Source organism: Urtica dioica, chromosome 7 (assembly GCF_054948205.1).
Source record: "Urtica dioica subsp. dioica isolate 48M chromosome 7, U.dioica_male_clone48M_v1_H2, whole genome shotgun sequence".
NCBI lineage: Eukaryota > Viridiplantae > Streptophyta > Magnoliopsida > Rosales > Urticaceae > Urtica > Urtica dioica.
The window spans coordinates 48,616,386-48,642,429 of NC_142762.1; the positions used below are offsets into that span (position 1 = coordinate 48,616,386).

The following is a 26,044-nucleotide window of genomic DNA, read 5'->3' on the forward strand; positions in this document are numbered from 1 at the left end:
CAATTATACAGTTACAAAATGAAACTATCAAACTGTCAAAAGCAACAAATTTAGAGTTACAGAAAAAAAATAAAGATTAAAATATCATTATTCAAATTCTATAATTAAATACTATGTTGTAACTTTCTAAAAACCAAGGATCATGAACGTCAAAAAGTCTTATTTTACTATTATTATTTTCATCTGTACCGGACGTTTGAAGTAAGCTTGTAATTAAGAAGGATCATAAATTTTGATAGTCTTCTGCGTTGAAAAATTAATACTATTTTGAGATTACATTGCCTTATTTAAAATGTAAGATCACGTGAGATTTGATCAAGATACACACAAATAAATAATAAAATCTCATGGTTTTTTAATTATTTGATAGTTTGCTTGACGAACATATGTAGCCATAATAAATAGCCCAAGATTTTTTTAGCCAAATTTGTCGTAATTTCCTTAACTGCAACACAATAAACACTATAGATAATTAAACAAATTTGAACAGATTAATGTATGAGACAAATCTGTTCAGATCCTAATTCTCTTTATTTTATCCAATGAAAACAGATAACACATCTGGTCCTACCCACGACCGTAATTCCACGTGGCACAATCCATTTCTCCACCCAACTAAAAAAATGGGAAAAAATCATCCCATAAAAAAAAAAAAAAAAAAAAAAAAAAAACACCCACCAAGTTGAGCTATAAATGAGAGAGAAATATGATACACTTTTCACCAAAGAAGAGAGACACAGTGGAAGAGTAAAGTTGAGAAGAGAAAGAAGAAATCTCGACAAAAGTTGTAACGATGGTGAACTTTGTTCCTTCCTGCTCTGCTCTGTCTCTCTCAGACCAACTCAATCTCATACACAAACTCCAAGTGTTTACTATCCATGGCCGAGACAAATTCAGCCGCAAAGTTCTTCGCATCGTCGGAAAGTTCGTTCCCGGTAAACACGCGCACTCTCTCTCTCTTCTCTTCTCTCGCTGATGTTTAATTAATTCGTGCTGGTTTGGTTATTTCTCAGAGCAATTCGTGAGCAGAGAGGCATTGAAGAAGTACTTTGACGACATCATTTTACCAAAACTGGGAGAGAAGCCCTTTTCCGTCGTCTATTTCCACACGGACGTTGACAGCGTCTCTGTCTTCCGGTCAATCTGCGATCTTATTCCGTCTGAAATCAGAGATCACGATCTCCAAGCTATTTACTTTGTTCACTCCGGTCTGCAAGCCAGGCTCGTTCTCTCTGCTTTTGGCTGTTTCTTTTTCACGGGAAGGTAATAATAAATACATTCTGAATATTATTCAGACGTTTTTTTTCTTCTTCTTAATAAACATCAAGTTCGTGACTCCGTTACTCTTTTCTATATTTATTTTTATTAAATTATAGATTGCAGAAGAAGATAAAGTACGTGAACAGAGTGGACTTTCTGTGGGATCATATGAAAAGAACGGAGGTTGAAATCCCGGAGTTTGTGAAGGAGCACGACGAATCGCTTGATTTCCGTCCCGTAATGGATTACGGCCTGGTCGGCGATCACCGCACCGTTGCCGATTCGTCTCTCAATCTCTATTCCCTGCGCTGCACCGCATAGGATCATTTCTCGCCTGGCTCTTGTTTGTTTGTTTGTTGGTAGTGTAGCAATGTTAATGTACAGTCTGCGTTTCGTTTCATTCAGTTGGTAACTGGTTGCTGTAGTGCGTCGTCTCTATCTGACGACACAAGCTTATCTACATTTTGTTCGTTTGCTATAATTCACAATACATGTTATTTCATAATGTATACACACACGTACGTGTGTCTCATATACTCTGTTCAAAAACGCTACAAACAAATAGCGAGCAATTCAAATTTAAACCAACATAAATACAAACACGAATTAATGGACAAACAAATCAGGAGGGATTAGGTGAGAGCCAGATGGGCGTGGGCCAATGATCTCCGGTCCACCGTGAATTCCACTGCGCTTCCACAATGCCGTCGCACACCCTGAAAATCCCACAATCGCTCTCTCCGAACGTGTTCTCGTAATTGAGCTCCGAATAGTCGTCGGTGAAGTATATGCAATTCCCGGCACAACCGGGAAAATCGCTGGCCGCGAACGATATCGACGAGCTCTGACCGATGAACAACATCCGATCGCCCAAATCCTTGACCGTCTCCCACCTCGGACCGCCCCAAACCATCCGGAAAATCTCGAATCCCACGGTCCGATACCGATAATGCTCCTCGAGATCGAGATCCAAGTACCTGGAAACCAAGAGCAGATCGTCCCCGGAGATCACAAGGTATTGCATATCCGCTTCGACAAGCCTCGGTGTTTCGAGGATCGAGACTGCCGGAGATTCGCCGGAAACGTCGCACACAGCGACGGAGCCGTGTTTGTTTACGGCGTAGAACAATCTTCCGGCGAAGACGACATCCTCGCTGAACGATCTCGCTTCTTCGATGAAGCTCCAGGATTTGTGTCCCTGTTTCGCGTAAGCCAATTCGCCGCTCTGATTAAGCACGGCTATGGCTACGAAACCTTCGGATGAGGAAGGACTCGAAGAGAGGACTATTTTCTTGACGAAGGTGTCTCGGATCTGCCTGAGACTCAGAGAGTACTGTTCGTTGGTGGTGGTGGATCGGAAAGAGAATTCACGGCCGATATCGGCGTAGCTGAATCGTAGGACGTTGGGGAAGGAGGAGATCGGAGGGAGGTGGAGCGTGGAGCGCGTGAGGGGGTTGAGGAGGAGGATTGCCGGCGATTCGTCGAGGATTGTGAGCCAGCCATGGGAGGAACCACGGCAGCGTGTGGCGGCGCGTGAGGCTTCAGGTAGGTCGATGAGGTGGAGTTTGTTGCCGGAGACGTCGAGGAACGCGGCGGCGCGGCATCGCCGGAGGGAGTTCGGGAGCAACAGCCATGGCAGCTGCAGAGGTAGGTGGGAAGGAGTCTTCACGGCGGAGGAGAGCCAGCTCCGGCAGACGCATCGGAATCGGAGGTAGTCGGAGAAGACGGTTAGGTTTTTGGCTATAGATTCCAGAAGTTCCTCCGGGAGTTGACTCCAGTCAACGCCTTCCATTTCGATCGAAGGAATGAATATCAACAAAATTTTGCTCTGTTCCGTTGAAATTCGAAAACAAAAATTGATTTGATGATTAAATTGTTTAGTTATGACTTGAGATATTAACCAATGGAAGTGGAGTGACGAAGCCGATTGGACCCCACAACTCTTCTGAATAAATATCTACTAAATAAAGCATTGACATGCGCGTGCGGACTGGCTTCAAGATAGAGATCGTAGCACCAAATACTTTCATGCTACATGCAGGCCGACCCAAATTTATTAGGGGTCCGAATTAATATTTTGAGATCAGCCGATGGTAATATTATGTTAAAATTTTGAAATTATTTTATATTAATAAAAAAAACAAAAAATTAGTAAAATAACCAAATAAAACTTTATGATTTGCTATTTAGCAAAGGTTTTGTAAATAATAAGTAAATAGCCATGCCGATGACGTTGCCCAATAATAGGTTTTTTTTTATTTACGAAAATTGTCCATGTGCGCATTTGAGTTTTCGGTTTAAATTTTCGGAAATAAAGTCAAATTTCATGAGCATGGGAATCAAGTTACCTATGTTCGTGGTTTTAATCTCAATGAAATCCTTGGAGATCAGGTCCATAATCTCCAGAATTGCTCTAAATTTGAGATTATTTTCGTGGTTTTTTTAGATTTAAGTTCTTTATGTTGATTTTCTTCTTTCTTTATCCGATTTTCACTTTCTTTCTATCGATTTCCTTCTTTCTTTATCATGTTTTCACTTTCTTTCTATTGAAGAAAGTGAATAGGAACGCAAAATGAACTCTGAAGAATTTTATTAAGACTGTTTTGATTGAAGCTAAAAATTTAAAATTAAAATCCTGTGTGTCTAAGAACACACAACCATAAATAAAATAATTATGGATACGTAAACTAATCTCACCTCCGGTGCTTTACGGAAGATATGAGTGTTAAATTTTATCTTAAAACCAATTGGTACTAAGTGGAGAGGCTTAATATATATATATAAACGCACGTTCATTCACACACACACACACAACCAATGTGGGACTTTCCCACTTCGATACTCACATTCGCACGTAGCTTGGTCAGGCCGAGTAACAATCCCACTCACGCTTTGCGTGGGCCAGATCAAATTCAAGTTGTGTGAATGGACAATGCTCTGATATCATGTTAAATTCAATCTTAAAATCAATTGGTACTAAGTGGAGAGGCTCAACTTATATATAAAAATATGTTCATTCACACAACCAATATGAGACTTTCCCACCTCAATATCTCTGAGAAGAGTATAAGAAGGAAAATTTTCACCAAGAAGTTTGGGCTCTACATTGTAGAAGACCTTCAATCCATTACAAACAGCTTCAGTGAAGCTAATCTTCTTGGCGAAGGATCTCTAGGCCCAATTTATAAAGGGAGTTCTCAGATCAACAAGTATTAATCCAAAACCATCATCATACACATGATTTGAGCATACACATGATTTGAAGGAAATAAAGTCAAATTTCATGAGCATGTGAATCAAGTTACCTATGTTCGTGGTTTTAATCTCAATGAAATCCTTGGAGATCAGGTCCATAATCTCCAGAATTGCTCTAAATTTGAGATTATTTTCGTGGTTTTTTGAGATTTAAGTTCTTTATGTTGATTTTCTTCTTTTTTTTTTATCCGGTTTTCACTTTCTTTCTATCGATTTCCTTCTTTCTTTATCCCGTTTTCACTTTCTTTCTATTGAAGAAAGTGAATAGGAACGCAAAACGAAATCTGAAGAATTTTATTAAGACTGGTTTGATTGAAGCTAAAAATTTAAAATTAAAATCATGTGTGTCTAAGAACACACAACCATAAATAAAATAATTATGGATACGTAAACTAATCTCACCTCCGGTGCTTTACGAAAGATATGAGTGTTAAATTCTATCTTAAAACCAATTGGTATTAAGTGGAGAGGCTTAATATATATATATAAACACATGTTCATTCACACACACACACACAACCAATGTGGGACTTTCCCACTTCGATACTCCCATTCGCGCGTAGCTTGGTCAGGCCGAGTAACAATCTCACTCACGCTTTGCGTGGGCCAGATCAAATTCAAGTTGTGTGAATGGACAATGCTCTGATATCATGTTAAATTCAATCTTAAAATCAATTGGTACTAAGTAGAGAGGCTCAACTTATATATAAAAATATGTTCATTCACACAACCAATGTGAGACTTTCCCACCTCAATATCTCTGAGAAGAGTATAAGAAGGAAAATTTTCACCAAGAAGTTTGGGCTCTACATTGTAGAAGACCTTCAATACATTACAAACAGCTTCAGTGAAGCTAATCTTCTTGGCGAAGGATCTCTAGGCCCAATTTATAAAGCGGAGTTCTCAGATCAACAAGTATTAATCCAAAACCATCATCATACACATGATTTGGAGGAACGGGTCATCGAATTATCAATAATAACAAAAAAATTGTCCAGGTTACGGTGGAGAAGAACATCAACATGGTATCTCTGTCTTGTGAAGAACTGTTTATGCAGTTTTTGGACGTAGGTTGGATGCTTTTGCAGTTGAGACATACCAATTTCGAACCGCTTCTTGAGTATTACGTCCGTAAACTTTCGCTTGAAGAAGCACGTTCCTCTTGGGGCTTCCGTCTTCACGTAGCCCTTGTCGTGGATGAGGCTCTAAAGTAAGTCAGTTTAATTATTTACTGTAAGACTATATTTTGATTGAAGTTAAATTTTTTAAAGCATTTATTTTTTCTATAGAGATTTGTGACTTGCCATGTATTTTGAGTAACCTGTAAGTTTATATAAGCAAGTTCGGTGTACGTAATCGCTCTGTTACATTTCTTCAGTTTTTTTTTATAAGATTCTTGTTCTCATGAATATTAAGAAAATGGGTTTCAGTGGGGCATCGTTCCAATCCATTTCGAGAGGATACCAAATGTGTGGTACCCCAGAAGATTTGAAGACTTGGGATGCACGGAGAAAGCCAAGCTCTTCACCGTCGCAGACCTTCAATCCGGTACAAACCACTTCACTGAATCTAATCTTCTCTGTTGAGTCTATGATATGCTATCTCTGCCGAATCTACAACTAAGAAGATGATGCATTCGTCTGGATTTTCTATCGGATCTGATGTGATCAATACGTTACGGACAAGAAAATCATATTGTCCATAGATTTCATAAACCGGTTTATCAATATCGTCGCCCTCGCGATAAGCACATAATAGTCGTGGAAGATGAATGGTGTACTTAGAATCAATATGATCACCCTTAAGCATGGAAAATGGTTTGTAAATTGTGACGTCCATGTATCGAGAAACAGCCAGGAGCCATCCATTTGAAGAGCCAATAAAACGCTTGTCACGTGGCACATATAGTTTTGAGTCTGAGAATGGGACCTTTGCCCGGGAATAACAACATCGGAATTTCACATTGACGTGATTTTCGCGCTGATTTGGACTGACCATGCTTCACTATGGAATACCACTCAAGGCAAACGGCACTAAAGTGTACAGAATTTTTTGTTGATTTCAGTTTCTCAAAAATCAAGTCTAGCAAATGCTTTGGAAATAACTCCCAACCTACCAACACAATTGGATGTATTAGTTAGGTGTGAAATATAGCAAATGATATGTATTTTCATCGGAAAAGAATTAATATAGCAGAAACTATCGTGCTCCTAATTCGAATAGGAATGCTATTTCTAATCGAGATACTAAGATATCGAATATCTGTATTTGTTGTCGTTTAGTTTTCCGACTTTTCATAATATTTTCAGTAGTTTCCTTTTTATTAGTTATCATTTACTTATTAATTGTGGACGGCTAAATAGCTAAAAGAAATTGCATAAATGAAGTCATCCGAAACTATGTCGATTAAAAATAATAATTAGTTTTTACATAATTTTAACAAAAAAAATTGACTACGTAAACCACCTAAACTATATGAATTGTAAATTAGTCAACCTTTGGTAAATAATTTGTAAATAGCCAACTTGCATACGTGGCAGCGTATTAACTACCTAAAATATATGTTTGGTTGTGTTAAATAAGACTTTTATTAATTTGTTAATAAGTTTACTTGGTTATTTACAAGAAATTAACTAAAGGTGGGCTATATCTCAATCCACTATATCCGTGTGGCTATATAACTAAATAACCCTAATTTTAAATAGCTAGCTACTTTGAATTATTTTGTACTAAAATAAGAGTACAAAGAATATATAATGATGTATAAGATAACCGACATTGCCTATTAAAAGGAATTTAAAACCAAAGGATAAATTTTATTTAATTTTTTGTTTTGATTCTTTCTCCAAAGCAAATGCCAGTTCTTAAAAGAAAAACAAAAAGCAATCAGTTCATTGACCATTAAATAATCTATTATTTTGTGGGTAAAATACTCGATCAATTCAATTCAATTCATTCAAAAACCATGAGTTCTTATAACCAGAACACCGGTATACGAAAAGTAATAAAATAAAATAAAAAGGTTCAGGGATACATGGAAGGGTATATAGATCGTTGTCTCATTCAACAACAATGTTCTCTCCTTCAACACTGTTCTGGTTAATCGCGTTTTCACCGTCTTGTAAATCTGGATAATTACGGTGGTTGAGAGAGTGACACCAGAGAGCCACGACGCCTTCTTTCTGCTCCGTTAGTCCGATGTGAGGGTAGATATACTTCATTTTGAAGGTCTCGGCTTCTTCTTTGTACGCTTTCATCGACAGCTCTTCGTGGCTGTCCTTCCACTTCTGGTTGTACGACGAGAAGAAACACTCGTCCAAATACAATCCCACTTCCGGCGCCGTCGGCACATTTACCTTTACGTCCCTGTAGAATCAACAGTTAGGTAAAAAGCAAAGCTTACACCAAGCCAGAGAGAGAGAGAGAGAGGTTACTTTTGAAGAGCCTTCTCTAGCAACGACTCGGGAGCGAAGTTCCTCATGACAGCGACAGCGAGGCCGATCATCTTCCTGATCTGGTGAAGCATGAAGCTCTGTCCCACGACCTCGCACTTGACGAAATCCATGCCATGGACGCTCACCACCGTGTCGGCGTTGAAGGAGATGATGAAGCGCTTGGCCGCCGGATCTTCGGCTTTGGTTCGGGTTGTGAAGTTGTGGAAGTTATGAGTCCCCTCGTAGTACTTCAATATCCTGTTGAACCTCTCTTTCTCGCTCTCTCCGTAGCAGAAATCGTTTCTAGTCAAACACTTTACTTCCTCAGAATTGCCATCAAGTTTCGCATCACAGCCGTTCGAGGGATCGTCCGAAACAGCAGAGATAGTAACGTTCTCAACCCTGCCTTCCTCTTTCGCGTCACAACCATTTGATGGAGTGTTCGACTCAGCCAGATCGACTCTGCTTGGCTCATTCTCAACCTTGACCTCAACTTTCGCCTCGCAACTGTTCGATGGAATGTCAGACTCAGAACTCTTGTCTTTCATTTCCGAATCAGCGCAGATAGTCCCATTCTCAACTTTCGCATCGCAACTGTTCGACGAAATGTCCGACTCAAAGCTCATGCCTCTGAGCTCGTAACTCCGTTTCCCCATCAAACCCTCGACCTTACGGCCTCTATCGGAGCACTCAGTGCACTTCGCAAGAACATTATCGGAATCCAGACTCGCAAGAACGGTCTCGCGATCGGGATGCGCGGCGGGATCGAGAGCGAAGACAGGGATGAGATAAACGTACCTCCTCCGATCGCAAAACTTCTTGGCGTTGAAAGCTCCGGTGGTGCGCTTGAATCCAAACACTCGAATCTGCGGCGAAAGGTTGGAGTTGAGACGGTCGATGAATCCCGGCGGATCGACGTAGAATCGGCCGGAGACGACCTGGCCGACGGCGGAGACGCCCTTGTCGGTGCGGGCGGAGCGAGCGAAGTCGTAGCGGCGGGGAGCGAAGCGGTCGTGATCGGGGACGGCGCCGGAGTGGAAGAGAGCCTCCTCGAGATCGCCCTCGATGGTCTTCGCGCCGGGATTCTTCTGCATTCCCTGGTATCCCACGCCGCAGTACGCGAAGAAGATCGCCACTTTCCGCCGCTTGTATCTCGGCTTCTTCTCCGCCGTTGCCACGTCGGCTTCTTCGTCGGAAGTGGTGGTCGACATTTTGGGCCTTTTCGGGTCGGGTTGTTGCGGCGGGGCTTCGGATTCGGCGTTGACGGTGATCGGATCCATAACTCAGGCGTGGTCGTTGGTTGAATAACGCCCTTCCATGAATTCAATTTAAACCCCCAATTCGCTAGACCCTCATAAAACCCTAGGAACGTTTAAAAGTCCCCAAAAAAGAAAGAACCCTAGCGCGACGATTGGCGCGGGACGACAGACACTCCCTAGCCAAGGCCGTAAAATGGGCCTCAGTCCCACGGCCCAATTTTTAAATTCAGGATGAAACTAGACACATATTAAATGGGTCCTACGATAATTACCACATCATATTCGTCGTCGCAAATAGAATATAGTTGGATTGCCTAATATTTTATTAAGTTTTTTGCAAATGGATATATGCAAGGGCAAGTACGAACAAAACAACAACTATACAAGATATTTAGGTTTATATGAAAGAGGAAAAAAATGACCGAACAAACTGTGCTAGATAATACCGGTATGTTTTGTCGTAGTAAAAAACAACAAAATTATATCACAAATAAGAACAAAATAAAATGACCGCTTGGCTTCGTACATAAGAAAATTCCGACCCCGCGACATTGCTTGCTTACGAAGCTTTCTCATGACGATCCACGTGTACGCGTTGATCCCGAACTTGTGACGAGAGCCGTTAGATAGGGGACCACATCCTAAACCTACGGCGTATCTGGACCAATTCTCGCGCCACACGAACCACGGTTTCACACCCCCAAAACCCCGATTCTCTTTTTCTTTTCTTCTTCATCTTTCCCTTTAGACAACTTACTTTTCTCGGATTCTTCACTTTCAAGCTTTTTACCTTTCTAAACCGCTTTTAACACACCTTTTTATAAGCCCCCGCAAACACAATCCACTGAAGCACAAATCTTCGCATCATATTCTGGTACGAGATAATTGGGTGATCTTTCTTTTTCACAGATTATCATCTCTATATTTCTTAAATGTGTGCTCGGCATCTATTTGTGCAGGGCCAACTGTTTTCTCGCTTGCGTTAGAAAAGCTTTCACATATTTTGAAGCTGTGATGGGTTACATAGCCGATGTAAGGACAAATCTCTTACAAATTTTGTTTCATGTTTTCGTTCTGACTTTTATCCCATTTAAATTTGCAGGGTCTTCAAGAGAGTGATCATCAACAAAACGATACAGGTATGAGTTGGACTCAAATTCATTGTTTGATTTATGACGACCTTGATTTTTTTAGTTTTTGTCAAGTTATACTTTTGTTTGTTGGTTTTTTTATTTTTTTTATTTTTTTTTATTTTTATAATTAAAAGGGGATCAGAGCATCAAAACGCATGAGACCAAAAAAAAAAACCTGATTAGCAAGCTTGGATGAAATGGTTACAGAGTGAAAAAAAAAGGCTTGATTTTGTAAAGGGTTTTAAAGATTTATGCTTTATGCAGGTGCTTTAGTGCGCAGTGGAAAAGAAGTTCTTTTTCAGGTAAATTTTTAACTATCTAATTAGTCTCGTTAATTTTGTGAAATGTTGCTTGGCACATGGATTGTGAACCAGAAGAAGAGTATTTTGCGAGAAGAACAACGTATCAATGTTATATCTGGTGTTTTCAGGCATTCAACTGGGAGTCCCACAAACACGAATGGTGGAGAAATTTGGAAAGAAAAGCCGATGATATCGCCAAATCGGGTTTCACATCAGTCTGGTTGCCACCGCCGACTCATTCATTTTCCCCCGAAGGTCTCTCTCTCTCTCTCTCACGCCGATGATATATACTAATCTCATTTTACTGATTTGAATTTTTCTAATATCAATCAGGCTATCTTCCTCAGAACCTTTATTCCCTCGACTCCTCGTACGGCTCCGAACAGTTGTTAAAAGCACTGCTCGCAAAACTAAAGCAGCACGAAGTCCGAGCCATGGCAGACATAGTTGTCAATCATCGAGTCGGGACTTCGAAAGGCCACGGGGGTTCGTACAACCGCTACGATGGAATCCCTCTTTCGTGGGACGAACGAGCCGTGACATCATGTACCGGTGGAAAGGTATCATATATTTACTCTAAACCCCCAAAAACTAGCTTCATTACTACTTGTATTGACTTGGGACACATAACAACACTTGTTGGAACAAAAATGGGCAGGGCAATCGAAGCAGCGGGGATAATTTCAATGGCGTCCCGAATATCGATCACAGCCAAGAGTTTGTTCGAAAGGACATCATTGGATGGCTCCGTTGGCTACGCCAAACTGTCGGGTTTCAGGATTTTCGGTTCGACTTCGCTAGAGGGTAAACGGCTATCCTTACCTTTACGCCATATATTATTATAGTGTTTATTCATATTCTCATAACTTGTTGTGTTCTTGGTGCCAAAAAAAATGTTAGTTACTCTGCAAAGTATGTGAAAGAATACATTGAAGGAGCAAAGCCTTTGTTCTCCATTGGTGAGTATTGGGATTCTTGCAACTACAACGGTCAAGGCTTGGACTATAACCAAGGTAGTAATTCGCGTGATGATCATGATAAATCGCCATTTTGCTCTGTCTAAGAAGCGGATATATCATCATGTGCAGATAGCCATAGGCAGCGGATTATTAGCTGGTTGGATGGCGCGGGACAACTTTCGACAGCGTTTGATTTCACGACAAAAGGAATTCTTCAGGTAAAATAATAATAATAATAATAATAATAATATTAGAGAGGTTTGATTTAGTGTGGCAATGGATATTGTTGTAATGTCAGGAAGCGGTGAAAGGAGAGCTGTGGTGATTGCGGGACGGGAAGGGGAAACCGCCGGGAGTGATGGGATGGTGGCCTTCAAGGGCTGTCACTTTCTTAGACAACCATGACACCGGCTCTACACAGGTCCTCTATTTTATCTAGACTTTTTTGGACCATTTTGTCCTTTTCCTTACGACGCTTTATGTTTTTTCTTAGTCGTATGAAGGGTTTATTAATCTAGACAAGGGGCAAAAGTCTAGTTTTGATAATGTTCAACTACTGAGTCTAAATTAAGACCCCCATTAAAAGCACTATTATATGAATTTCTCTTCTTTTTTTTGGACATTGGGTATAGAGTATGCTTTTTTTTTTTTTCACAAAGCTATCCGTGTCTTTGTTTATGTCTCGGGTTGGAAGAATTTACTATAATTCTTCTTTGCCGTACAGATCAGTTAAAAAAATTTCACAAATTTTGCGGACAGAGGCTCGTATTTTCATATTTTCCGTTCTTAAATATAATCACAAGAATCAATTATGAAGTATTGTTTATAGAAATTAACGACAAGTTTATGTGAATGTTACAGGCTCATTGGCCGTTCCCTGCTAATCATATCATGGAGGTATGTAGTATGTACGCACGCATATATATTCGCCCTCATTCTGTGCGGTTTGATTACATTATCTAAATATATATATAAATAAAACCACAATCTTGTATGTGTGCACAGGGTTACGCGTATATTCTGACGCATCCCGGTACACCGACGGTGTTCTACGACCATTTCTACGACTGGGGTACCGCCATTCACGACCAGATCGCCAAGCTTGTATGATACGAAATCATATTCTTCTTCTTGTTATCGTTATGTCATTCGAAATAGCGTTACGATACTGTGTGTGTGTGTGTAGATTAACATTCGGAAGCATCAAGAGATCCACAGCAGGTCGAGTGTGAGGATATTGGAAGCGAAAGGGAATGTGTATTCGGCGATGATCGGTGAGAAAGTGTGCATGAAGATCGGGGACGGTTCGTGGTCTCCGCCTTCAGGTACAAACTGGACACTTGCCACTTCTGGTCACAGATATGCCGTGTGGCACAAGTAACCATCCTATTATCCCATTATATATATATTGTAATACGCTTTTGATAATCAACAAGCTCACAAGCTAGCTATGGTTGTCGTAACAAATAATATAAACTGTTTTATTATATGGTCTTGTAGATATATAGCAATATATAACTTTACATTTTGGCAATTAGTCAACTTTTGATAAGTTTTAGGTAGATAGTCATGAATTTATATTTACAAGCATAATTTGACGGAAATGCTCTATTTAACTTCCCGCTCAGGGTTATTATACTTAATTAATTTTAAAGCTAATTAATTAAAGAAAATTAGAATAGCGCAAAACGAGGAAAGAAATTTGTTTCACGCAATAGCCATATATTTTTTGGATTTTTGGGATACAAGCGTAAATCGAACATAAATAATGAAGTTTATAGATATTTTGAAATCGTTTATTGAAGTATTCATTAAACTGTGAGATATTTTGGATGTTGTTAAGAGAAATCACTCGGTCAATATCTTTGTGCGACTTAAGCTGTAACAATTACAACTTGATTGTTAGCATTGCAAAGTGCAGGTGGCACTATATCATGTAATCTTGGTCGATAGTGCCCTACTAAAAAAAAAAAAAATTACAACTTGATTGTGAGTCCGGAAGAAGTGAGCGTATCCTTTTTATTTACATATATTTACATGAATCTTTGTAAATATGTGTAAATAATCTCACATATAGAAGAAGAAATTAATCATATATTCTGTCGATATTATATAAGAAGAAGAAAACGGGAATTGAATTTGGCGTAGAAAACTGAATGGCTATGAACAAAAACTTCATTTTTTTTCAGATTTGCCATTAAAATACATGTGAGAAATTTCTATCGATGGTTTATAATGAAATAACTAATAGAAACTTAAGTTTCAATAAGTGTCTAAGAACGCTGCCATATATGAAAATATTCTCACCAATTTGAATAACTAAATCCCAACGTAAATCCATAGTTGAATGCTAATTTGTAGGGATTGATGCTAATTGGTCTAAACAAAATAAATGCTATTAAATTATTCAAATTTGAACGTATAAAGTAAAACATAATCGAAAATTGAAGGAAGGCAATCCAGGAAAGTGCTATGATTATGGCTATTTATCTAAAATCTACTAAAAGTTGTCTAAATAAAAAAAATTTAAATTTAAGTGGCTTTAGTTAGTTAATTTTTTGTTTTCTATACAAGAACTACAAAAAAGTATGTTTTTGTATACAAACAAACAAAAGAGAAACTAACATAATAATTTTTTAAATCAACAAACCATAGCTTCCAATCAACAAATATTCTCTGTTTTTTTTTTTTTTTTTTTTTTTGTGCGAACAACATTATTAAGTCACAAATGCTAAAATATAACATTGGACACAACCACGTAATTTGTTTACATTCAAAACTACAGAAATATATTTTAAACTAAAAATGTTAAATTAAAATGAGGATAACTTGAGCATTAATAATTTATTTAAGAACGCGCTTTGGTTAGTTAGACTTAATTTAGAAAAAAAAAGAACTTTTAGCTGTTTCTTCATTCAATTAGCTAAAAATAGCATAAAATGTGTTAATAATTTTTTGTATAATGTTCTTATATTATATTGTTTACTTTGAGGTTAAGATAAAATGGATTTGAACGAGTACCAACTGTTCTGTATGTTAGATAACAAAATAATAATTATCGTTTTGAGATATTTCATAAATTACATAAATTGAAATCTAATGTTTAAATCAAATCACGTTTTTATACTGAGATAGTTCATAAATTAACATTTTGATTCACATTGAATTCGAATTTGGAAAATGACTTTTTAACAGAAAGCAAGGCATGACTTATGTACACTGCGGAATTTCTAAAAAGCATGAGACAAAAACAATTATTTGGAATTCGTATGATAAAAGATAAGAAAGTTAGGTAATATGGGAGACTTATGATGCCCGGACATTTGCACTCAAAGATCATCAGTCGCTCGCACCCACCGAGTGAGGGAAAACAGATGGCTTTCCATTTATATGTTGTAATATCAAATCAATGCACACACTTAAAAGTAAACATAATCATATCACATCACAAACCCACAACCACACACGTTTGCCTCATTTATGGGGTTCAAATTCTAATTGTTGATTTTGTGAATAGTAAACGATAATGTATTACCACAGGTCCACAACTCAATCCTTAAAATGACAAAATGGCTTTATTATTAATATTTATAGAATTGTTTTGAAATTTGTACTTAAAATGCTTAATTTAAAATACTAATCGTGGATGTATGAAAAAAAAATATCGCCTTATTGTGATATTATGGGTTTATAACAATGTGAACGAAAATAGTTTTTAACTTTCAACTTTCTCACACCTGTTACTTGTACCGCGAAATACCAGAGAGAGAGAGAGAGAGAGAGAGAGAGACCCACATCACCATCATATCACACACATAGTCATGAAACTCATCATTCTTGTTTTGAAAACTCATATTTACATTCGTCTGCTTCTTCCCCACCAAAATAATAACCAATAAGCTCTATAACCCCCTCTCTCTCTCTCTCTACTATATTTATATGTATACATGTATGTGTCTCTCTCTCTCATCATCCTTTTTTCTTATGGGTTTGTCTTAAAAGCATATATATCTATAATCCAATCTCTCTGCACACTCTTATCACGTGGCATACACAAAATGTCAGCAATATTATTATCGTTTCTGAAGAAAAAGAACACATCCGCTTTCACTCTTCTCAAATCATAACTATTCTTTTCCATCTCCAAAGTACTATCGATACGATAGCGTATTAATTTCTTGTACATATATTACATTATTACATTTACATACATTCATTATTCTTAGAACCCATGCATCGCATACGTACGTACTAGATGCGGATTTATAATTGCCGGCTACATTCATTCAGAACCCAAATCATCAAACCAATAAACAAAGTACTGTGCAAGAATCAAGATATATCCTAATGTTTATTTTGCACTTTATAAAGTGTTGTATTTGTTATCTCTGTAAATATATAAATTAAAAAAAAAATAACAAACAAACAAACCTAGCTATAAGGATTAAGGTATCATATTACTTAAAGATTAGAATTTAGAAGAGAAAAGGATTGTTCGTAAATAATATTATACAAATTGTTTGAAAACTTACAGGCAATTATGCGTAATGTAAAACCCACTGATGTGTATATTATATATATATATATATATATATATATATGAAAGCCTTACGTAAGTATGCAGACCCACTTGACACCCAGACCCAGTAGCTCACAATCATGAAAAAGAATGGATTCCATGCATCGAGCTTTGCAATTTCTAGGTGATATACCCTTCTAGGCCTTACCTTCTGTTTATTAATTACTTTGCTTTTGACTATTAATTAACGACTGGTCAACTTATGTACCCACAAATTTATATATAATTATATTTATAACACATCTACTATTTCACCGGCCAGAATCATAATTACCTGCCAAATTCAAGTATTTTTAGGGAAGTCAAATTTAAGTCTTAATCCTTGCTATGGTATACGTCTTATATTTTTTTACAAGCTAAATTAAAGCGTATGAATCTTTGAAGGAGCGTGCTCAATGGAAATAATTCTTTTTAGAATAGTATTTATCCTTAAAAGAAAAAACAATCAACAGAATTCTTATTTGCTGTCCGTGTATGTTTCTGTATCAATTAAATCCAGGTGATGATAAATGTATCAAACAAAATTATCAAAATTAAGCTTTAGTACTTTTCGCTATTAAGGTATATCATGCATTAAGACTTTGAACGCATGTAATTATAAATATATACAAGTTTGTCCCCACCGTTGCACCCAAAAAAGGAAAGAAGAGAAAGTAAGGATAAAAAGTTGACACTTAGAATTGCAGAGAGAGCAGGAAACAAAGCGCATGAACTTTTTTTCCAAGTTTATTAGATTTGAGCAGTAATTAAGCAAAAAAAAAAAAAAAAAAAAAAAAAACAAGGGTCAAAGTTCCTTAATTCACTGCTTCTGAAGTCAAACAGCAGAACTTACATATTCAGTTTTAGGTTTATTCTATAGGATGGTAGCTTTGTTATATTATATGGCAGGTCAAAGATACAATATTAGCGCGCATATACTTTTTCATGTTCTTTAAAGTAATATTAAAGTAATGTTTGGTATATGATAATCGATATTGTAACGTAATTATTTGTAGCACTAGCTGGGAAGGAGAATATATGTAGAGCGCCTTTTACTCGTGTCGTGTTTGTATGTTTTTCTCGGACCATCTTCAATGTTAAATTTAAATTTAGAGTATGACCCCACAACTTATTACATGTTAATATATTATATGTAATTATATTATATAAATTTATCACAAAATAACTTTATATAATTCTAACTTGGTATGAGCATTGATGAGAAGTCATTAAATTACATGACATATATATAACCCTAAAAGTAAATTGCTAAACATAGTATATACATTACAAAGTTAAACAATATGATATATATAAGTAACATCTAGTATTTAGGAATGTATGGTTCATTAATATCATTGAAAATGCTAAATGGATTTGGAAGTCCCTTGTTATTGTTATCATAGTATACAACGTTGTTTGATCTTTTCTAATAATATTTCAGTTTTCTCCATTCTATATAGCTCTTTCAATTAGTATTTTAGTATGAGACATTTCACTTTATAATTGGTTGTCAAGTATTTAAATGTTATATGCAATGTGTATTTGGTTTATAAAAAAAGGGAAAATATCACATTTATACCATGTGTTTTAGTGAAATGTCGAGTTTAACCCTCGGTTTTCAAAAATATCGAGTTCATACCCTCTGTTTAACTAAAATGACGAAATTATACCTTGAAATGAATAACAGCGTCACAAATCTCCCTTTCATTGATATTAACTCTTATATAAGAAAAACCAAATCAAATCTAAATCAGTGCCCTAACTTCCAAATTCTCAATTTTGAAATAAAAATAGCCTTAAATTGAAATTAAATAATAAAACTCATACCTCTTAAGAAATGACTTCATTCCGTGTTCGAATTGTAACTCTAAATTCTGGATTCTCTATTCGAATATGCGATTTTGATTACTATCAACTATCGATGTTTACCCATTTGCCTCTTTCTGTGTTCTTCACGATTAAGAGACTGTTGTTTATTTTTTAGTTTTTAAATAAATTACATATATGGCGCGAATGAATAAAGATAATTGGTGTTTATATATACATATTATAATCAACGTCAATGAAAAGTCAATAAAAAGAATATTCGTGACACTGTTGTCTATTTCAGGGTATAATTTCGTCATTTTAGTTAAACAGGGGGTATAATTTCGTCATTTTAGTTAAACAGAGGGTATGAACTCGACATTTTTGAAAACCGATGGTTAAACTCGACATTTCACTAAAACACAGGGTATAAATGTGTTGTTTTCCCATAAAAAAAATAACTCTGTATTTATATGTAAAAAAATAGCTCTTTATAATGCATTTCACACAATCAATTAAATGTATATAATATTTATAAAATTATATAACATGGTTGGAATATATATATATATATATATATATATATATATATATATATATATGGACTATAATGTAATAATTAGGAAGTTAAATTATTAGATAAAATATAGAATATAGTTTTTTGAAGTTAAAAATGGAGTATTGTTAGAGATAAGAAAATATTTTGAAGTGACATAAATGGTATTGTAAAGTCTAAAAATTTGTATCTATGAAGTTTTGTATACGGTAATTTAGCAACGTAGCCAATTTCAAATATGGTTTTAAGATGTAGCCAACGTTTGATAAATTTTGCAATCTAACCATTTACAGAAATAAACGGTTAGAAAATATCAAAAATACCCTTATGCAACACAAATCATAGAAACCAACTACTAGCCAACGTTTCAAGCAGTCAACACTTATCGCGTGTAAAATAAACGAAAATTAATTGAAATTAACCCATGAAAACAACCAACTACTAGCCAAAGTTTCAACTAGACAAAACTTATCGCGTGTAAAATAAACGAAAATTAACTGAAATCATGGATTACGCATATTTACAAATCAACTAATTAAACTATAAAAAAGAAAATAAAATATTATGGACTATTAAAAGTTGACGTGTATTAATTGCATTATTTGGACGATAAAAACGTTGGCCACATGTTGATGTTAGTCGATTTTAATAGATGATAATCTAGTAAATTGCTAAATGAATAATAAAGTCACATCATCATTTGTGACTAGATTTGAAACTTACGTGAAATGTTGGATAGATTGCAATAACAACGTTTCAAGTGGCTTAGTCCCACCGATTTCTTTTGTACAGGAGATGTTCTTAGACTATTTAGCCTAGCTTTTAAACATGTGTTCCGATTCAGTCACTTTAGTTCTCATTATTATTTTACAAAATGATCAACCTTTTTTTGGTATCCTCTACGTGAGTTTCATGATTCCCAATGAGAATCAATTAAGAAACGCTCTTGCTTGCTTTGCATGCTTGATTCTGTATAATGTGCATCTTGGTGAATGTATATTTGACATCAAGGTTGTTCTAATTAATTGTTGGATGTAAATAATTAACCAACTAGTTCCAAAGTGAACTGGCATCTCATAAAAGCAGTGTATTGTATTGAATTTTCATTGTCCCGATATAATTCAATCATGACTATGTCAGTGGGCTAGCAAAGACAACTGGTCTGTGCGCTCAAACAGACAGAGAGAGACCTAATAGATCTAGAGTAGACATGTTAGTTCGGAGCAAAGTCAATTCCATTTCAGTCCCCAAAATTCTACGTGAGTTATATCATGTGTCGTTTTTTGAACTTCGAAATGGAAATAAACTATTAATTGTGTATGGTTGGAGAGGTAGATTTGGAGCAATAAATGATGTACAAGTATGCGAAGGGGTTGGGGTAATTAATGCGTTCATGGAAAGAATTCAAACCAACCAAGAAAACAAAATCCCTTTGTGGAAGTTTGTTTCTAATGAATATATTTCCAGGTCATATTTTTTAATTTAAAATTATTTTATTAGTCTTTAATTTTGCTTCTGATGAAGTTGAACGTGGGTGTTCCGGTGGGGGTGATGAGTGCGACGTCTCAATCGACAAAAGGAAGGATTTCTGAATTATTTACTGAATAAAATGAAAGAGAGGATTTTAAATTACTAGTCTGGGTGAAAAAAAATTTGTGACTCATCAATGAGCACAAATAACAAGCATACATAGCAGTCTGAAAAAAAAAACTAAAAAAGAGAGTATATATGACTCTATGTGCGCTTGAAAAATAGTTTATAATTGGCCGCAGATTTTACCTTTTACCTAATTAGATTGGTATTATTGCGTCAATTAGATAGAGTCACAGAGGTCAAAAAGAAATCATAACTATTATTTTGGGTTGATAATAATATATACCTTCGGTTTTTTTTTTATTTTTTTATAAATATATATACCTTGGGTTTGGCTTCCTGATTGTAACCTAGGATTCCACACATCACATATGGTGGTTATTCAATTAAAGCGTGTAGGACCATTATTAAACAGAAGTTAGCTTTCTCCATAAAAACATATTTTGATTGCTTGGTTGGTTTGCAAGATTTATATCAACTCGCAATTTTAAAATATAATAATTATAAAATAATTGTTGGAGACATGTGAATCCTAATCCCACAATCTTGGTCTCTATACATATGATTGTCCTATGAATTTAGCATGTCCGTAGTCTGTATAAATATGATTGTTAGCAAGAATTATATTAACATGACAGTTTTGTCCTTTTTCAATCAAACTAAAGCCAGCCTTGTGACTATTTCCACTCCTTACAAATTAAATAAAATCCCCTTGCGTCGGCCACCAATATATAGTAATTTTTCTTAGATATGTACTCTAATATACAATATAGAATATACTACATAGTGGTTCATAAATTTATCAAATCATTCTACTATTTTCACGATAACCACTTACATATAGATAATTACGTCATTTAACTACAAATCACAACGTGGTAGCTAGTTTGGTCTAGCGATAATCTCACACTCACCTCGACGGAGAGGTCATGGGTTCAAGCCCCCATGGGATGCAGAAATGCTTGCTCCCTAGGATTTATTCTAATAAGTATGTAATCTTGATCAATAGTGACACCTACTATGTAATCTTGGCCGATAGTGCCACCTGCACTTTGCACTGCTAATATATCATGTAATCTTGGCCGATAATGCCCTTACTAAGAAAAAAAAAAAAAAAAAAACTACAAACCACAACGTAAATTCTTAAAAGTTAATGTTAAAATTAATTAACCTAGAGATTTCGTAAATAATGAGTGCGCCACATAAACTTGATATTTAATTATGTGTGTGACTTTTATTATTTTTTTATTTTTTTCATGTAATTTTAAAAAAATAACTTGTTTGAAAAAGTAATAGTTTATTCTGAAAAAAAAAAAAACTGATATTGAAAAAAGTTAAAATAATTGAAGCTGAAATGAGTCGATCGAGTACGTTGTGTCGTATTTGGGCCAGGTATGCAAAGACTTTTGAGTAGTTAGCTCTTGGCTTGAGCTAAGCTAATCCTTTTTTCTTCCGTTATTTAATGGCCTATTGTTAAGAGAGAGAGAGAGAGAATCTGTGTTGTTGTGGGGGTGGCTTTGGGGCATCAAAATCGAGGAGAGAAGAAGATTGAAAAGGGAAGGAAAAGGAAGAGAATTAGAGAAGATAGAATAGAATAGAAAAGAGAGAGAGAGAGAGAGAGAGATGTTGTTTCTTTTCATCAGAAACGAGGAAATAAAAATAAATTAAAAAAGTGGGCAGAATAACTATGATGATCCTCTCCTTTCTTTCATCTCTCATCTCCTTTCCTTGCCTTTCTTCTCCCAAACCTAAACCTACCTAAACCCTAAAAAATATGTATATATATATATCCCCTCCTCTCTAGTCTCTATACTCTACACAGTGATGAAGATGATCTATCCAGTCTCTTCTTTACTTCTCGCACGCTTCTCCCAAACTTTCCCATGGATTTTAATTTTATTTTATTTTTCAATAAAATGTTCATTTTCTCTCCCTACAAAGCCCCGGGTTTTTCGTTTCTTGTTAAATAGAACCCATATTTGCGTCATAAGATCTCAATTCCCTGTTAAGCTTGGTATAGCAAAAATCATGTTGGGTTTAATAAAGAGCATCTCACAGAGCTCATTGGCATTCTGTCCACCTCCTCTCTTTTGTATATATATCTATTATAAAAAAATAAATTAATATTGTTGGTGGTGTGTTAGAGAAGGAGGTGGATATACTGCCAACTGAGTTTTGTTGGTTTCTCTTTCTAAAACCGTCGTGAATCGTGACTTCATATCATCTCTTCATTTGGAGTTTGGACTGTTCTTTTGGGTAAGTGCTTTAACGGCTTTATATATCTTTCTGTGTGCAAGATTATATGTTTGTTCTTTTTTATTTATTTATTATGGGTCTTCATATCTCTCAAGATTAGCTATTATTCTTCTGCAAGTGGGGATGGTAAATTCCCTGGATATTAATGTATATATTAATCTTGTTCTGCAATACAAAGTACGGAACTTTTGCAACCCTAACTGTTTATCTATTTTGGTTCGGTTGAAAGTTCGTTGTTTTTCACTTGGGTACTACTGCCGTATTGTTTGTTTGTACCAGATTGGATTTTCATTCGTGTTTCATTTCTTCATAATGTTCTTGGGAATTAGAGTTTCAACTTTCAACATATGCCCCGTGTATTTACACGTCATTTTCTTTGCAACTAGATCAAGGAAACAGTACTGAAAGAACAACATTTGTTAGGTACAAATTACTAACTGATCAGAAGGTTTGACGAGATACTAGTTTTGTATCTGACATTTTACAGATCAAAGAGGTCCCAGATCATGGTTGGCTTCAATAGTCCGTCCTTGATTTTTTTTTTTAATTATCTATCCTGAGAAAATAAACGGTGTTCTATATAATATAATAATGACAAACTTAAGTTGGCGCTTTGAACGAACTAATAAATACATGAAAATTTTCAGCACATTTCTTGGCTTTCCATTCATGCATGCTTCTTGTGGTTTTGTGCTAAACTGTCAGACGGTGATATGATTTTCAAAGTTCCAAGCCCAACTATCATTAATCCTTATAATTATGATTTCCATTATTTAATCTCAGGTTTTAATTCACGCAGACCATACGTAGTTTCTTTCTTTCTCCGTGCTGCCAAGACTCAACGTAGCCTCATGATTGAAACTCTGACATCCCATTTAATAATTCCACCAAAATCTTAATCTCACTCCACTCGCCTTTACTGGGAAGTGGAGAACCAACTGGAAGGAAAAAAAAACCCTAAACTTATTTGAAAATTTAAAAATTTAACCTCAATTTCTTTTTTATCCTTTATTTTATTGAATTATTGTCCTATATATGCGAAGGTCCCTTGTGCATATAAAACGCATGCATCGTGGCCTCTAGTGCCTTATTTGTCAAAGCAATTTTCAAAATTCTAAATTGTTTATATATATGTCTACTTCTAATAGCAAGAGTATAAAGCATGGATTAGATGTGTATGTTTACTTCTAATAGCAAGAGTATAAAGCATGGATTAGATGTGTATGTTTACTGAGTATAAAGCATGTATTAATTAGATGTGTAGAACCACGGTAGAAGCTTTATCGTTTTCTCAGTAATTCATCCTTTGTTTTGCTGGAAGAGTATTTGCAAATACATATATATGTGTGTGTGTGTGTATATATGTACATGTGACGCTGATTTGTTGGAAAGAATGCTGCTGGAAATTTTGAGTACAAAATGAGGAGAGCATATGAAGAATAGAATAAAATTGGCATTGGTACATTGGTTGTTGACTAGGGAAGTATTTTCCTCAATTTGAAGGGGCAACGATGATTGCGATCTTTACCATGTTTGGAAAAACCTCATTTTACATTGCTGTAAAAAAATCATTATGTTGTCTCGTTTGTCTTATTTTGTAATCGATGCAAGACATTTGCTATAATATATATAATGGAGGTGTGAGAATAAGTATATACATATGTTTACGTGCATGCATTTGTGCAGTGGTATATTTCGATTGAGGACAAAATGAACATACGGCCAAACGTAAAGTAAGAAATGATCTATCTTTTATGTAGCGTAGACTTAAATGATCTACTAAGTAACAAGGAAAACTAAAATATGAAAATCACTTTATTAGTGGACCAGATAGCCAAGATTTCGCATGCCTGTCCTTGTGTTTGTAACGTATATAACAAAAGGTTAGGGGGACAATATGATATTTATACAGATAAAAGCCGTCTAGCTTCATAATTACGGTGGACCATTTGATCTTTACATGACTTTTACCTAATGATTTTTCACCACTTGATTTGCCTACAAAATACATTTTATGTCAGCTAAGCCTATTCGTTCATTGAAAAATGTTTTCATGGTGATTATTCCATTTTATGTCAACTAAACTAATACTTCCATTGGAAGATGTTACCTTTCCAATGAAACAATTTTTTTTTTTTAAATTTTTGCAAGAAAATTCCAATGAAACAATTAATTTTAGTCCTTACATGTATGAGTCGCATACTCAAAGATTGAAAATATTGGGAAACTCCTCGTAGGCATTTATCAACAATCTATTGCTTGAATATATACATTATATATTAAATAGAATATGTATATAAAATATCTAATAACACACAAATAGAAATGTTTATTTCTATATGGAAGTGTGACTGATCACTCTTCACCTGGTAATCAATATCCGTCTGCTCCATTACTCGCAAGACCAGTGCGAGGAAATGGAGCGGTTGGTGAAAGACATATCTAATTACTATCGTTATTCATTACGAGTTCTTAATTAATGATTCCGCTTGGATTCGTCAACTCCCCAAAATTCAGTGTTGGTTTTCGTGTGCCGCCTTATGAAATATATGCACTTCAACGGCCTTAAGCATCAAATCGGTCGCCACGGTGATTGCAGTATATTTTCAAGAATGGTTTGCCTTCAGGATGTTCCAAACTTAATAAGCATAAGCCATTTTTGGGAAGATTTGTTCAAACTCCATGCCACGATCATCACACCTCTTAGCACCCCCAAGTGAAAGCCTAAACAAAAGTTGTGAATTGTTCCCTCGAGACTTATGTTTTTTAGCAGTCGATTGTCCGTGATTATGGGCAAAGTGGCTTCCTTGGACGGAAAACCGATATAACACTTCATTTCACACAATGATGAAAACCACACAACTTCAAGTTGCGCTGCTCTATTGCAATTAGTCCCCTCAAAGCCGATTTAGTGGTATGCTCAGAGGTCGACTTGCTACTTCATGAGCGGAACGTGCACTTGGATGTTTTAAAGTGGTTTTTCCTTGAAGCTCATACTAGGATTAAGATGTAAGTGGATGCTCATTGGATGTTCACGTTCGCAATTGGGGATCATGCCTACGTCAAAATGCTCATTTATCGGCAATGCTCCATCGGCGAGCGCTAGTTAAGAAGCTCAACCAATGGTTCATTGGACCCTTTTCCTTATTAGGGCTTGAATGAGCCTCGTAGGAAATCGCTTGACGTTTCCCAAGGGGACTATGAACTACCTAGTCTTCCACGTGTCGTGGCTAAAGAATGCGATCGGCATATATATAGCACCAACATCTCCCACCTTCCCACCTGAACTCGTCATCAACCTCAAAATTATAGTGGTCCCCAGGTAAGTTGTTATGGGTCTCCGAGCTAGAATATGAGGGCCGGTCACCATATTAACGTCTTGATTAACTGCAAGGGGATTTTGTTCGAGTCTACTTGGCAGCCGTATGAGTTGATATCCTTGAGCAATTTCCAAACATAACTTTGAGAACAAGGTGGCTCTTTGAGCCGAGAGTAAAGATAAGACCCAAATTAGGTTCACATACGTTACGTACACTGCTCTAAGCATGCAAAGTAATCAAGGGTGATGGTTATTATTAGGAAGGGTCGTGGGTGTAAAATATGTCATGTAACAGGTAGCCATCTTTTTCGGGTAGGGTATTTTGGTGTTGTCATAAGGTGGAGCAAGGTA

The 26,044-nt window shown here is 36.1% G+C and overlaps 4 protein-coding genes across 4 annotated transcripts; 2 read left to right on the top strand and 2 right to left on the bottom strand.

The window, feature by feature from the left end:
- Nucleotides 1-685: 685 nt before the first annotated feature.
- Nucleotides 686-1,765, top strand: LOC149392531 (uncharacterized). Its single transcript, XM_089621106.1, has 3 exons — nt 686-935; nt 1,014-1,263; nt 1,377-1,765. The coding sequence occupies exons 1-3, from the start codon at nt 794-796 to the stop codon at nt 1,579-1,581; spliced, it is 597 nt and encodes a 198-aa protein (XP_089477232.1). The 5' UTR covers nt 686-793; the 3' UTR covers nt 1,582-1,765.
- A 47-nt stretch (nt 1,766-1,812) lies between these two features.
- Nucleotides 1,813-3,099, bottom strand: LOC149392532 (F-box protein SKIP23-like). Its single transcript, XM_089621105.1, has one exon. It carries the CDS (start codon nt 3,050-3,052, stop codon nt 1,883-1,885), a length of 1,170 nt encoding a protein of 389 aa, XP_089477231.1. The 5' UTR covers nt 3,053-3,099; the 3' UTR covers nt 1,813-1,882.
- A 4,329-nt stretch (nt 3,100-7,428) lies between these two features.
- On the bottom strand, nt 7,429-9,399 carry LOC149392533 (Pseudouridine synthase family protein). Its single transcript, XM_089620435.1, has 2 exons — nt 7,950-9,399; nt 7,429-7,881 (listed from the first exon to the last, which is right to left on the bottom strand). Exons 1-2 carry the CDS (start codon nt 9,227-9,229, stop codon nt 7,575-7,577), a joined length of 1,587 nt encoding a protein of 528 aa, XP_089476561.1. The 5' UTR covers nt 9,230-9,399; the 3' UTR covers nt 7,429-7,574.
- A 545-nt stretch (nt 9,400-9,944) lies between these two features.
- On the top strand, nt 9,945-13,089 carry AMY2 (alpha-amylase-like 2). Its single transcript, XM_089621080.1, is given in 13 exon segments — nt 9,945-10,082; nt 10,168-10,240; nt 10,311-10,347; nt 10,606-10,643; nt 10,772-10,898; nt 10,977-11,203; nt 11,302-11,447; nt 11,544-11,656; nt 11,732-11,820; nt 11,901-12,023; nt 12,464-12,499; nt 12,608-12,706; nt 12,789-13,089. Coding segments are annotated over 12 exon segments (1,248 nt in total). The 5' UTR covers nt 9,945-10,082; nt 10,168-10,222; the 3' UTR covers nt 12,984-13,089.
- Nucleotides 13,090-26,044: the final 12,955 nt, after the last annotated feature.